Source organism: Centruroides sculpturatus, unplaced genomic scaffold, assembly GCF_000671375.1.
Source record: "Centruroides sculpturatus isolate CEXI.00-Female unplaced genomic scaffold, Cexi_2.0 scaffold697, whole genome shotgun sequence".
NCBI classification, from domain to species: domain Eukaryota; kingdom Metazoa; phylum Arthropoda; class Arachnida; order Scorpiones; family Buthidae; genus Centruroides; species Centruroides sculpturatus.
The window spans coordinates 210249-224727 of record NW_019385326.1 but is presented as its reverse complement, the minus strand read 5'-3'; the positions used below and the strand labels follow the sequence as shown (position 1 = coordinate 224727).

The 14479-nt window shown below is 32.6% G+C and overlaps 1 protein-coding gene across 5 annotated transcripts in view; it reads right to left on the bottom strand.

Moving 5' to 3' along the window:
* Window positions 1-14479, bottom strand: part of LOC111637680 (ZZ-type zinc finger-containing protein 3-like) — a 58246-nt gene that overhangs the window by 7736 nt on the left and 36031 nt on the right. For all 5 annotated transcript variants that reach the window (XM_023383246.1, XM_023383242.1, XM_023383244.1 and 2 more), the window contains 3 exons: window positions 10368-10513; window positions 7741-8011; window positions 293-507 (listed from right to left, as the gene is read on the bottom strand). In XM_023383246.1, the coding sequence (XP_023239014.1) occupies window positions 293-507; window positions 7741-8011; window positions 10368-10511 (630 nt within the window). In that variant the 5' untranslated portion in view covers window positions 10512-10513. The remainder of the gene's footprint in view (window positions 1-292; window positions 508-7740; window positions 8012-10367; window positions 10514-14479) is intronic.

Below are 14479 nucleotides of genomic sequence, written 5' to 3'. Positions count from 1 at the left end.
CATGTAAATGTATTCCCAATTATGCTACCCAAACCTCCACCTGAGATTCACTTCCAGACCAATTAATTAATTTAGAAGATATAAGTACATGGGTCACTTGATATACCAACTGGTGACAATTATACATTAATGGTCTGCCATGGCACTCGGCCGACTTAAGCTTTTACCCTTGCAGGGTGGATACATATAAAATCTAGCAGTATCACTTGTTTTATTATTATATTCCCAGCTTGATTTTATTCATAATGATTTTTATATCTATACTATATGATATAAAAAAATAATCAAGCACCTGAGTCGGAGTTCTGTTTCCAAGAGCGGCAGCTATTTTCATCCATCTTCTAGACTCTACTTCCTCGGGAGGATACTGTATCAGGAGCTCCTCTAAACGTTTCTGTTCTTCAGCCGTCCACAGTTGATTGAAACTACTTGGTTTGGATTTATCAAACGGTCTTCCACGTACCAAGACTTCAGAATTTTCACCAAAACCTGCCTTTGTATCTTCATCTAAAATTTAAATTATTATTGTAATTTTGTTGAGATAAAAATATTAATTACTGAAAATATTTCTTTCTTTCTTTCCTTTAACAATAAAGACTCTAATAAAAATTTTTATACCGTGATTAAATAATTAAAATTGTAAATTAAACACATTTAAAATCTTAAAAGCTGAATTTTTCTATTTATTAAAATATTTAAAACCATGAACAAAAATTTAATTTGAAAACATCATTTAAAACTGACTGTTGGTTATTAATTATCATTAAAATGTATATTAATTATTTGGAAGTTTAACAGCAAATGAAATAATACATATACAACAGTAGAGCCTGTAACATTCCATGCTAACTTTACATAATAAATTCTCAAATTTTCTATGAACTTTTACTAAAAGATGGCCAGATTAGATAACAAAGCCATCAGCCTGCCATTCTTGGGACCTGGGTTCACATCCGGTTGTGGAATCTCAGGTCTTGGACACATTAAGTCTCAATGCAGGCTTAGCTGAACCCATGCTTCAAAATTCAGCATAGAAATTTTTTAAACATTTTTGGCTTCCTTAAACATACATTCAGGCTACATTTCCATAGAATAATTGGTAGACATATAAACTTTTAGTTTGTTTCATGAGTCAAACACATTTCCTTGCTGTATTTTAAGTGATTGGAGCCTATATTATCTACTGTATCTATCATTTAAATTAAAATTTAACATTTACATTAACAATCAAAATCTTAAAAAGATAAGAGGACTGCAAATGTTGAATTTGAATCACTGACTTTTAGCTAATTATCCCAATTCTGAACAACTAAGCCATGTGTATATTATGCAAACAAAATTCTGGAAAAAACATTGATCAAAAACACAATTCAAATCCACAATTCCTGCATACTATACAAATATGTTACTAATTATGCTTTGTGGACACTCATTCACTTTTACTTCACTGAATAAATCTAATTCATTGATTTAAACTTTGGTTATATTGTACAAAATCAAATGATACTTCTGACAGATAACAAACATATTAAATTAATGAAATTGGAAAGTTCATTGGAACAATTCCAGAAGGGTTGTAAGGCTGTTTTCAAGAACAAAACTATTCAAATTGTTCTGTACATAAATATAAGTTTGCACTGCAAAACTTAATTCAAAAGTCATTTGTTAATCAGTAGACCTTGTTCACCAGAAGTTTAAGTAACCCCTGTTCTGAATCTTTCTTATTCTTTGTACAACACAAACTGAACCCCTCATTCTTTGTACGAGGGGTTCCTCAGTTTGTGTCAGTAATCAAATTTGTGCCACTAAGTTCTAGGACAGTGATACTTACTACTCTAAACATTTTCAAAAGTATAATTTTGAAAATGATTCAACTTTGAAAGATTCGCAGAACTGAAAAAAATTAGTTAACTGCATACAGGAAATTCTTGTTAATTTAAACTCCGATAGTTTGAAATCCTATTAGTTTGTACTATTTGTCCTGGCCAGGGATATAGACATTTACATGTTAGGGAATTTGGTTAGTTTGAAATATGACTACTTCAAAATTTGAAATGAAAATTCTGTCTGAACTGTGATATGCATATGTTAACTCGTTTGTTTAGATCAAAGTGCCTCCATGCTATAAGAGAACAATACACCAAGAACAATTCTAATCTGGTCAATATGGCTTTGCTTTTACAGTAACGTATTTTTGGGTGTCACCTTACCCATGGACTACCCTTTTTTCTCTTATCTCTAAATTATGTATGGGTTTTAGGATTGCAAGATTGGGCTACAAGTAGTAGATTGAGATATTTGTAGGGCTGTAGGCTACTAGATTTGAACAACTTACTACTTTTTGAGTCACTTTAATTTGGGCTACATTTGGAGGAATTCTGCCTTACTTTTTATAAAACCTATCTGGCTATCTGTGAGGTTTTCACTAGACACATGCTGTTTACCTGCAGTATTTATTTTATTATTATTATGTTGGGTTTACTCAGTTCACACCGGTGGCTCTGTACTATGCCGGACCAGAGTCAAGGCATAGCAACCAAGAACAAAAATTAAATAAGTGTGTGTCAGTGTCTGTATTCAGAAATTTTCTAACAATATGGGATGTATTCAATATAGTGGCCTTCTGTAGTGTGATGTATGTATTTCTATTCAATTCTAATGTTACCAGGCTTTTGTGTAGTGTGTGTGGTATCACACCTGTACAGGAGAGAACAACAGGTACAATAAGCACTTTTCCATCCTCCACAGATGCCTTATTTCCTGGGTGAGTTCTGGGTACTTGCTAATTTTTTCAGTGAATGTGTTTTGTATATTGTGAGTATTTAGAATGGCTATGTCTATAATGTATGTGATTTTATTGTGCTTGTCAATGAGTGTGATGTCTGGTCTGTTGTGGTAAATTGTTTTATCTGTGATTATGGCTCTGTCGTAGTACATTTTGTGCGTGTTGTTTTCCAATACTGTCTGTGGAATATACTTGTAGTATGGTTCGTGGATGTCTACCAATTTGTGTTTCTTTGCAAGCTCTTGGTGTATTATATTTGCTACTTGATTGTGTCTATGTAAGTAATCTGTCTGTGCCAAGAGCTTGCAACCAGAAGTGATGTGTTGTATAGTTTCTGGCATGATGTGACATTTTCTGCATGTGTCATTTGTGAGTGTTGTATCTTTGAGTATGTGTTTTCTGTAGTTTTTAGTATTTATGACCTGATTCTGTATGACAATCATGAATCCTTCTGTCTCCCCAAAGAGGCATCCCCAATCTAACCAGCCGTTTGATGCAGTTTTGTCAACAAAATCCATGGCAGGTCATAAGGATGCCTGCCATGGAGTGCCTTATGAGCCCACAATTGCTTAATCTTTCTGTGGTGGATTTAGGGTGATGTTGTTTATGCTAAGTAAGTATTGTTCTTGTTTTCCTTTGGAGCTGCTCAAGATCTGTGTGAGTCCAATGTATAACTCCAAAAGAGTATGTGAATACTGGGACGACATATGTGTTTATTGCTTTAACTGTGTGTTTTGCATTTAACTGTGTTCTAAGGATAGCATTTAACCTACTTTGGTATTCTTTAATTAATTTTTGTTTTATTTGTGTATGTTCTGTTAGTTTGGTCTGTTGGAATCCTAAATACTTGTAGAACTCATCCTCTTCCATGGATTCAATAACGTCCCCATTTCCAAGTGCAAAATCTTCTTTCTTCAGGACTCCTTTTTCTATATGAAGTGTTTTGCATTTGTCTAGGCCAAACTCCATTTGTATGTCTTTAGTGTATGAATGTGTGATTTGTAAGAGTTGATGAAGTTGTTTTTGTGTGGCTGCATAAAGTTTTATGTCGTCCATGTACATGAGATGTGACAGCGTAAACTGTGTTGTTTTTTCATGTCTGATATTGTAACCATGTTATGTGTTGTTTAGTATGTTGGATAATGGGTTCAGGGCTAGGCCGAACCAGAGAGGACTCAAGGAATCTCCTTGAAAAATTCCTCGCCTAATGAATATTTCGTTTGTTTGTATGGAAGTGTTACTAACCCTGAGATGTAGTGTTGTTCTCCAGTACTGCATAGTGTTTTGGAAGAATGCAATGAGTGTTGGATGTATTTTGTACATGTGTAGAATATGTAGCAGCCAACTGTGTGGAACACTGTTGAATGCTTTTCTGTAGACTATATATGACATGTGTATGTTTCTGTGTATCTATGAGTAACTGTTCTTTGCATTCTCTGTGATTTCTACAGCAACCTTTTTGTTGTTCTGTAAGAATGTTGTGTTCTTCAAGATGTTTGTATATTTTGTTTGCAATGCAGGATGTCAATAATTTGTAGAATGTTGGAAGACATGTAATTGGTCTGTATTGTGTGGGGTCTGTGGTGTTGTTGTTTTTAGGTTTCATGTAGGTGATGCCCTGAGTTTTGAAAGAAATTTTGGCATGTCTTGTGGATTGATGATGATGTGTGTGAGATGTTTAGCTAGTTCCTGGTGCAGTGATGTAAACTTTTTGTACCAGAAATTGTGAATGTTGTCTATACCAGGTGTCTTCCAAATGTGTGTTCTGTTAACAACGTAGCAGATGTTGTGTATGTTTATTTCAGCACAGGGCATAGTTGGTATGTTATGCAAGTTTCTGTTCTCCTCCTCGATCCAGCCTGCATCAGCATTGTGCATAACAGCACTAGACCAAAGAGAAGACCAACAAGTTGTGAGTTCTTCTTCTGTTGGTGTGCCACTGTGCTGTGTATCAGTGTTTGTTTTGGTACTGATTTGTCTGTAGAAAAGTTTTTCATTGTTTGTGAATAATTTATTTTGTCGTTTTTGTAGTGAACATGTTTTGTATCATTTGAGTCTATGTGCTATGGCTGCGAGTTTCTGTTTTAGCGTATCAATGTATTCTGTAATGTGTGTGTTGTGATGTTCATGTTTTGTGTGTGCTGTGATGTTCATGTTTTGTGTGTGTTTTGATTTTCTTGAAAATGTTTTTGAGTTGTTTCTTTAATTTGGGTGTTATGTTGTTTTTAGTGTATTGTGTCAGCCTGCCTAATTGCTGTCTAATGTCATTTATTTGTGTTTCTATTCTTCTCTTCCAGGTAGGCTTGTGATAGAATTGTGTTTTGTGTGTGTCAGTCTGTGATTGTATTTTCAGACCATGGTGTGTTACTACTGTGACTGCCCCAGCATAAACTAATGTATGAATGTCTGAGAGTGTAGAAATTGAATGAATGTAGTTTGGTAGTAAGTGAGTGTTTACATAATTTAGTGTTTTTCCTACTACCTTTGATGTGTTGATTTTTATATTCATAGTCTTTGTGTGGGATCTGTACCAGTGTATTTAGTGAGTGTTTTCTGAAATATAAGTGAGAGCATATTAACTAAATCTATGTCTATGCTATCAGTGGTGGATGAGGAAGTGTCTGCAGTATCATTAGTGGTAGTTGTTGTATGTGTGCTATTATCAATGCTTGTTGCTGGATTATCCTGAAAGGTTACATGATCTTCATTAATAATGTTAAATGTTTCTGTCTGTTGATGTATTTGATCAGCAACCTGTTATTTGATAAGTTCAAATGTTGTTTGTGGGATAAGATTGTTGTGTATAATAGTTCTTTTTTGATCAACAACCCTTTGTTCAGTGACAGTGAGGTGAGGATATTGTTGTGTGAATCTGTGGTGTAGTTATTGTCTGTATGCTGTCATGTTTGTTTCTGATTACATTTTGATCTGGTTACTACCATGATAATTATCTCCACAGAATGTGGGTGTGGTCACTCTTAGCTTCATTTCTCCCCATAGACCTTACTTGCATGGGTGTCCCTACCAGGAGCTTGTGCTTCAGACTGCATTGCTTTATGGCTCAGTGAAATTACTGGGCTCTCCCACCACAACCAGGTGGTGACCACGGGAGAGTTTATTATTATTATTAATTAATGAAAATAGCATTCTGTATACATAGCCATACAGAATTTGCTTAATAAATTACATCAGGTATGTGGCATTTGGCATACCATACAAAAATATATAAATCTTGGATAATTCAAAACTTGATAATTTGAATTTGCAATTATTTTGTCCCTTGAATTTTGAACTAACTAGGATTTCCTGTGATATTTGGACTTCTGATACATTTATTGTTAACAAAAGACATGTTTTTAATTTATTATGATAGTTTATGATTTAACACTATATTAAAAAGTTTAAATTAATAGATGTAGACCTATAACAAGAAAATAACATAACTATTTGATTACTTAAAGACCTTTTAAAATTTATTTTCAAAATATTTTTATTTTCTTTCAAGTATTCTGTTCATGCTGTGTTAAATATACAATAAATACAATACGTGTATCTTAAATTTTTCTTATTTTAGAAACTGGGCTATAATTAAATTAAATTTTTTTGTTTTTTGACAACCAAAAATGGGAATCAGTCATTGTTAGAATAGTTTCTTCTGCATAACCAACAGTTCTTGGAGGGAGATTTCCTTTCCTATTCCTGTTTTTTAGAAAGTAGTTTTAATAAAATTCTGTTCTCCTAATCTTGCTTCTCCTTGTCTACAAAATAATAATTAACATAACAGCTAAAGTAAAATTGCTGTAACGTAATGTATTTAAAATGCAATTGGTTTTCTGCTATGTTGCTGTTCAGCTTGATATGAAAACCAAAGAATGCACTGCTAGCACTAAGCACTCAAAGTATTTTGCCATCCTGGAACCACCATTAATGTCACAAAGATCCAAATTTAAACCTGATACGCATCCTCATATTTATCATGAATGGCGTGTTAATGCATCAGTGCTTGCACATGTGGGTGAGAAATGAGGAATGTCTCTTCCCAGGTTGGCCAACCCCATAGTCAGACATATCCTAAATTGTGGCCAGTCACAGAGTCGCATATTAGTTAATGGAAGACAGCAACAATAAATGAGTGACTGATTGATTAGTTACTAATATTATAAAGAGGTAAAGTTTGTAAGTTTGGATGTAGGAGGTAATCTCCGAAACTACTCATCCGATTTCAAAAATTCTTTCGCCAATATTTAGAATGGACCTTCATGGTGGACATAGGCTGTATATTATTCTGTTGAACATTCATATAAATTAAAAAATATCATCTAGGTAAGCATTATATTTTTGGTGTCAGCAGGTGGCAAGGGACAAGATGCATACATATACGAGATAGGTAACTGCGCGGCGCAGTCGCATGGTCGACAAGATACACAGTGCATGTGTCTGAACTTGTACTATATAAAATTAACACGGGGAATGCATGCACATAAGTTCAATCTATTCGAACTCTTAGTCTTAATGTTCGATTTTATATTCGAATTTATATTTATGAATGATTCCAGAAGATCCAACTTAATTTTCAAATTTAGTAAACTAGAAGAACAACCCAGAAGGGGTTACAAAAACATTTGTTATTTATCACTTAGTGGTACTACGCACTGGTTAGTGGTTGCTGTGAATCTTAATTATCGTTATCCCAGTGTGGTAAGCAGATATCTAAAAATTTTCTAATTAGTCTCAGAAGAGGGGGGACCTAATTCTTGCACTCGGTGAAAACGGTTAAGATTGGCTATAATCTAATGATCTTAATCTTTGCTACCGTTTCAAGCAATGCCTGGCTCATTTGCTAGTTAGTTAATAAAATGCCACAGTACTATAATTTGTATCAACTTGTCATCATTTAATTAATCATTAAAGAGAAAGTGAATGATAATGACAAAAATTAATATAATAAATCTTACAAGAATTCTTAGAATCTGGTATGTTCTTTAATGATTGACGAGTCATCTGCCTCTTCTCCGACGTGAACTGTCCACCCGTGAGACTGTACTGATTCCAATTAATTTCTGGAAGTTCTGCAATTCGAAGCGGATGAGGAAAATTTAAATTTTCTTTTTTCTGCAATTTCTTAACAAATGCAATTGGACTGTCTAATGCTTGCTTTTGACTTTCTAGCAATTTATCTAAATCCTGAATGACTTGCATTCGTTGAGCCTCGAGAATTGCAACAGTCTACAGAGAAAAATCATTTAATATTCTTTAAATAATTAAAATATTTTTATATCAATCAATAATCCTATATCTTAACTAGTATCTTGCTTCACATGTTTATCAAACTGTATATCTTAAATTTGTTTTTAATTTATTAACTAAAGAAATTAGAGAATTAATATACTATGTAGACTACCTTAAAATAGTAATTCTCCTTAAACATCCCTAGTTTTGCAGATTAATTTTGAGGAAAGAAACACAAATAAAGTACTGTAAACAGTGATAATAGAAAGTGCATCCGAAAAAGTTAGTTACTACATTAAATCAATACATTTACACATATGCTCCTGACTGGCAAGTATCAGGTCAGTCCATAAGTTCGTGCACATTTTTATCTACAAAAAAAGCAACAAAAAATTTTAACTAAATTTTATTTCAATTTATAATGTATTCACCATCATTTTGTACAATTTCTTGCCATCTTGATGGTAGCTTTTTAATCCCGTCTTTGTAAAATAATTTCGGTTTTGAATCAAAATATTCAAAACCGAAATTCAGAAATAGCCTTTTTTACATTGTTCTCATCCTCAAAAGTTTTTCCTTTTAAAAAATTCTGCAAACTCCGAAAAAGATGATAATCACTGGGAGCAATATCTGGCAAATATGGTGGATGAGGTAAAATTTCCCAGTTGAAGCTTTGGAGTTGAGCAGTTGACGTTGTTGTCAGTTAGCTATTGACAGTTCATGTGGTATCCATTTTCCTAGCTTTGAAACTTTTCCGATTTGTTGTAGATGTCTATGAACAGTTCCATGGGATGAATTTAAACGTTCCGCAATTTCATCAACTGTTAAAGATGGTTCTGCTTCAACTAGTGCAGAGAGAGCATCATCATCAAAGTCAACGGGTCTTCCAGTACGAGCCTTATCCTCCACACTAAAATCATTATTTCTAAATCTTTCAAACCACTTCTGCGCAGTCCTTACACTTGTTACAGTTTGATTATGAGCAGTATTTAATTTTTTGGCTGCATTTGTAGCATTCTCACCACTTAAAAATAAAAAGTATAAAACATGTCTCTTATATTCATCTATTACTTCCATTTTAACGAAAATAAACAACTGAAATGTTCCCAATTCTGAACAGTATTATATGAAGAGATCCAATTTAACACTTCAGTGTAAAAAGTATCACATTAGACTGGCATTTTTAACAGCAAAACAAGATTTTTCTCAAGGTCATAAAATACACACGAACTTATGGACTGACCTGATATGTTAAGATGTAGCATGCATTCTAATGTAGCCAGCAGGTTAGAAGTCACATTGTTAATGGCATCTGCAATGCTTAAATGCAGGCTTTTAAGTCTGATACTTTTGTGTCATACATATAATCCCTGACATTCTCAGAAAGAAAAAAGTTCAAAGAGATAATGTCAGGTGATTGGGTGGACAGACCAATAAATCTAGACCATGTGGTAATGGAAGTCCAGATCATCACCGTGTGGCAGCAGTAGCCCTTTCAAGCATAAGCAAATGAAACTTCGGATATTAATCAACATTATCCAACATATTTTACTCACATATCTGAACAAACAGATTTTACAGAACAGTTTAAAACTAGGGATGTTCAATGAGGATACCCTGTATTGTATAAAAAACCAATAAAATAACAACAAAAATCTTACAAACAAATAAATAAATATAAATACATAACAAAGTTTTTTCTTTATATGTACTTTGCTATTATATAAATAACTTTTAGGCAAAACCCCAATGCAACTAATAAACATTAAATTTTGCATTGAACTAAATCATTGCTGAAAACTTGTAAAAATTATTAGAAATGTAATTAAATTGTTGACAGATATCCATTTCTCTACACAGTATAACATGTTAAATTGCATTATTAAAAATAAATATAAAACTTTTACTGATAAAATATGACAATAAACAAACTGCTTAATTGAGGCACTAAAGGAAAATTAGGCATGCACACATTTTTGGCTAATCAGTAATTTTCACATATTGCAAAACAGAGCAGTTTGACCAAACAACTTTGCTATTAATAGGCACATAGACATCCATCCATAAAGCCCTTTTTTCATATTTTTGGAATCAGAGCAACTATTGAGTAATGCTAAAAATCAAGGTCAAAATTTGACCAATTACAATACTCTCCCTCTGTTGTCTAACAGTTGGAAAAGTAAAAACAGAAAATTTCAAATTAAACCACATCTGTATCATTTCCATTTGTTCAAACAGTTCTTTTTCGATGCCCAAAGATGGCCAATTTGTCAAAAACTTTTGCAAGTTTGATTTTTCCCTCTATTACTCAATTAAGTAGCTTATTTATGTACTGTATATATAAAATATTTGCCTTTAGCATATTATGATAATCGGGATTTCCTTTAAGAGCAAGATGATCGGACTCAAAATAGTATTCTCCGATGTCATCGAAATCACTCTCTTCCTGCTTAGTGCATTCCTTTTCACAATTTCCATTTGCAATACTTTTATCCATCTCTATAAAATGTAAGTCAATAAACATATAATTAAATAATTGAACAAAAATTATTTATAGTAACTATTAATTCTTTTAACCTCTATGTCCTTACTGTTTTACATTTCTATGTACATACAGATAAAAATAAAAATATTTTGTTTTGACTTTTGACTAAGATCTCTTTTTGCTAATCAGAAACTATACCAGTATAATACTGTTAGTCATATTAATAAACAAGATCCAAGTAGACAGCATATATACAGAAAAGTATTTATAGTAACATTTTGCAATAATAATCAAAATAAAACTTCATTCAGTAATAAACAGAATATAATATTCTCCATTATTAATCTCATCCTTGTATACTTTTTCTATGATAAATTACTTAAACTTTTTCCTATTAATTGTAAATTTACATACAAATTAAAATTTTGGAAAATGAAAAAATATAAAAGAATCTGATTTTGCTTCCCATGGAGGTATACAAAGCAGAAAGGTTAAAATTGTACTGCATGATTCAAGTACTCATTCATACTGAAATAGTGTGTTCAATGAAAATTAGCTGTTGCTTTCACTGAACATGCTATTTCTATCAGATCCATAAAGTTTAGTAGTTAAACTTAAAACTGGGAAAGGAAATGAAATAACTCAAAGTTCAACACACTTTTTTTTGTAATGTCAGTGTGTTTGTTTCTCTACAACACAAACATTCTCGGCTCTCTTTATGGGTGTCTTCAGGTAACTCTTATAAAAGCATTCTATTGAATTAATATTTCAATGTGAATTTAAAAAGCTAACCACTGAAGGCAACTTGACCTATAAAATTACAGTAGACTTTCTCATATCCTGACTAATCAAAAATAACCAAAAAATTTTCAAATTATTGTACAGTGGCTGTTCGGTTAACGAACAGTTCAGATAGCGAACAAATCGGATAACGAACACTTTCAGGAAAGATTTTTATGATCGGACAACAAACACATGTTCGGTTAACGTATACTTTACTGAACAAACATAAAAATAAGCTACGGAAAATAATGAAAACTGATTGATTTTCCCTTGTCTTCAGGTAACAATTTGAAACCTTTTGGAGCGCGGGAGATGTCAACGTCGACATCAACCCGATACCGATCTGATAGTATAATATTCCTCCGAATTTTGAAACTCTCCCTTGTAATTCCAGCTTTTTGTTTACCTTTCTGACAAATAATTTTTTATAGTATTTGCGAGACTGTCCGATGTGCCACTTGTTAAGTTTTGCATCGGGGTTTATTTACAAAAGTTGGAAGTTTAACTGTCTCATCGGATATTCGTTAACGTTTTAATACCAAATTTCAAATTTCATTCGGGCCTTGCATTTAAATAATTTTTTGTGGGCTAGTTGATTTCTGTTCTCTGAATTTTTGTAAGTGCTTTTCTGAATTTTTTTTATTTAAAAAAGAAATTGATAATATGGAGCCTAAAAAGAGGAGTACCAAGAACTGCGCTCACCGTAGAAACCAAGCAAGAGATAATAGCCAAGGTAGAAAGTGGGCACAAGATGTCTAATATTGTTAGGCAGAATGGCTTGAACAGGTCTACAGTAGGCACAATTTTAGCTATGAAAGATACATCAGGAAGTCTCAAGCTGCTAATGGAGTCATGAAAATCACATCTGAGAAATAAAGAGCATTTTAGAGCTCATAATGGAACCTGAAACTGATCTGACAACAGAAGAACTCCAAGAACTCTCAAATGAAAAATACCAAGAAACTCAGCGAGACGTGTTTTCTTTTGAAAAAGAGGAAGATGAAAGAGGACCAATGTCAACATCTGCTACTAAAGATCTTTTGAAGAAGTGGGAGGATATCAGATCATCCAAGTGGCATCCAAACCAGAATAAGGTTAATGGGGTTGGCAATCTTTACGATTACAATACTATTAATTACTTCTGAAAAATCCTGATGAAAAGAGAAAAGCAATCGACATTGGACAGATTCTTTAACCCCCACAAGCGGAAAAAACATGACTAATAAAAATGAAAGACTACATATATATGTATTTTTACTATTACATATAAATAAACGTAGTAAAAAAGTATATATTTTTTACTTTTTGGAGTCTCCGGAACGAATGAATCAAATTCCCATAAAAACCTATGGTAAATTGATAATCGGTTAACGAACAATTCAGATAGCGAACAAAGTCTTGGTACAAATTATGTTCATTAAACGATCACCCACTGTATAATAATCTAAATCTTACCTTTCCATACTGCAGTGTGTATATTTTTTATTATTTTTTTTGACATTAAGATTGCCTTGAAGTTCATAGAAGAGCACAAAGCCTCAACCATTGCTGACTTGATAATGATGAGGTATTGGCATAATTGAGTCAGTAAATTGAGAAGAACAAAACAAACAACTTTTTGTTTTGTTCTTCTCAATTTGCTTCTCAAAATAAACATCGAATCAAAATAAATATTTATTATACAGATAATAAGCAAAGCATGTATGTTACAGTCTTATTTAAAAATTATCGCACTCCCTTGTCCAGATTTTTCTAATATCTGGCTCATTCCCACCCACATTAATTTGGATATGGGAGAGTCTCTTGCATAAATTTTTTTATCAGAGCCAAGTGAAAATTTTCAAACACATAATCTTATAATAAATAACTAAAGCATTCATAGAAATTCTAGAACTTATTTTTACAAAATTGTAGAAGTAACCAAACAACTTAGTTTTAAAGGTACAGTATGTAGGCTTTTCTTAATTTTGAAGGCTTCATAGCCATTTCTGTTCTTGTTTATCTTCTCTCTTCTAATTGTATTGTAGAGTACATTGCCCTCCAAGCTGATGATAGCTGATAGCCTCTGTGCATCCATCATACTTCATTAGTTGCTTTAAACAGCATGAGCAGGAGATACCACATTGCATGATAGTAAAATATGCCAAAAAATAAATAGCATATTCAAGAAAATTGAGAGATACAACATCATATGCTCAGTTACTCAGTGTACAAAATTTTACAAAATATTAGATTCTATAAACACACATAGAGCCAGGGAGTGTATTGGATCCTTATAATGGATCAAAGTTGGAGAGGAGGTAGAATATATATAGGTTGCACCTGTAGGTCATTTGCATTCAGACTGAAAGAACACAAATATACTATTGAAGAAAAGAAATCAACAACTGCACTAACCATGTTTATAACATAGCCATGGATAGAGGCACATTTAGATGGCATAGAGATGATACATACCAACTTTAGAAATACATTCGAACTTGACACATTAGAAATATTTAAAACAGGCAATTAAGGATGATGTATCAATCATAAGGTTGCAGAAAAATTAATAACAGTTTGGAGAACTTATCCCCAAAGTAATAAGCATTAATTATATCAACACACCTGAATTTTTGCCGAGCATAAATTATTTTATTCTCAAACATTCAAAAAATTCAGGTGTGTTGATATAATTAGTTGCATTTGCTGAGAAAGAGGTGATAGTAATAGCATTGTTAAAATGTGCTATAGTAAAACCTTGCTAAGTCAAACTGCATTAACTCAAAGCTGTCTACAGATCTTAGGTACAATATATAGGATTTTCCATATAATAATACAGTCTCATTACATCAAAATTGTCAGCACTTTTAACTCAAACTTATTTTCCTATGTATCCACAACCCTTTGATAAGTCTATAATCTCCATTTTCTCTTAAAATTGCATATGAATACAGATGATTAAGATAAACAAACATTATTTCTCCAAGCCAAACACAACATCATGCCATTACAATCTTGCACCAACATCCTTTTACTGATATAGTATGTTACCAGCATTTTGATTGGGTACCATGAGAATTTACCCAAAAGCATCATAAACTGTATATAATTTTGTAATCATTCTGTGAACAATTCTCAAGAAAAAGCTTGATAATGGAGAATTTATGGCATTGAAAAGATTGTTAACTCAAAACTTATTAATTTAAAGTCAGGAT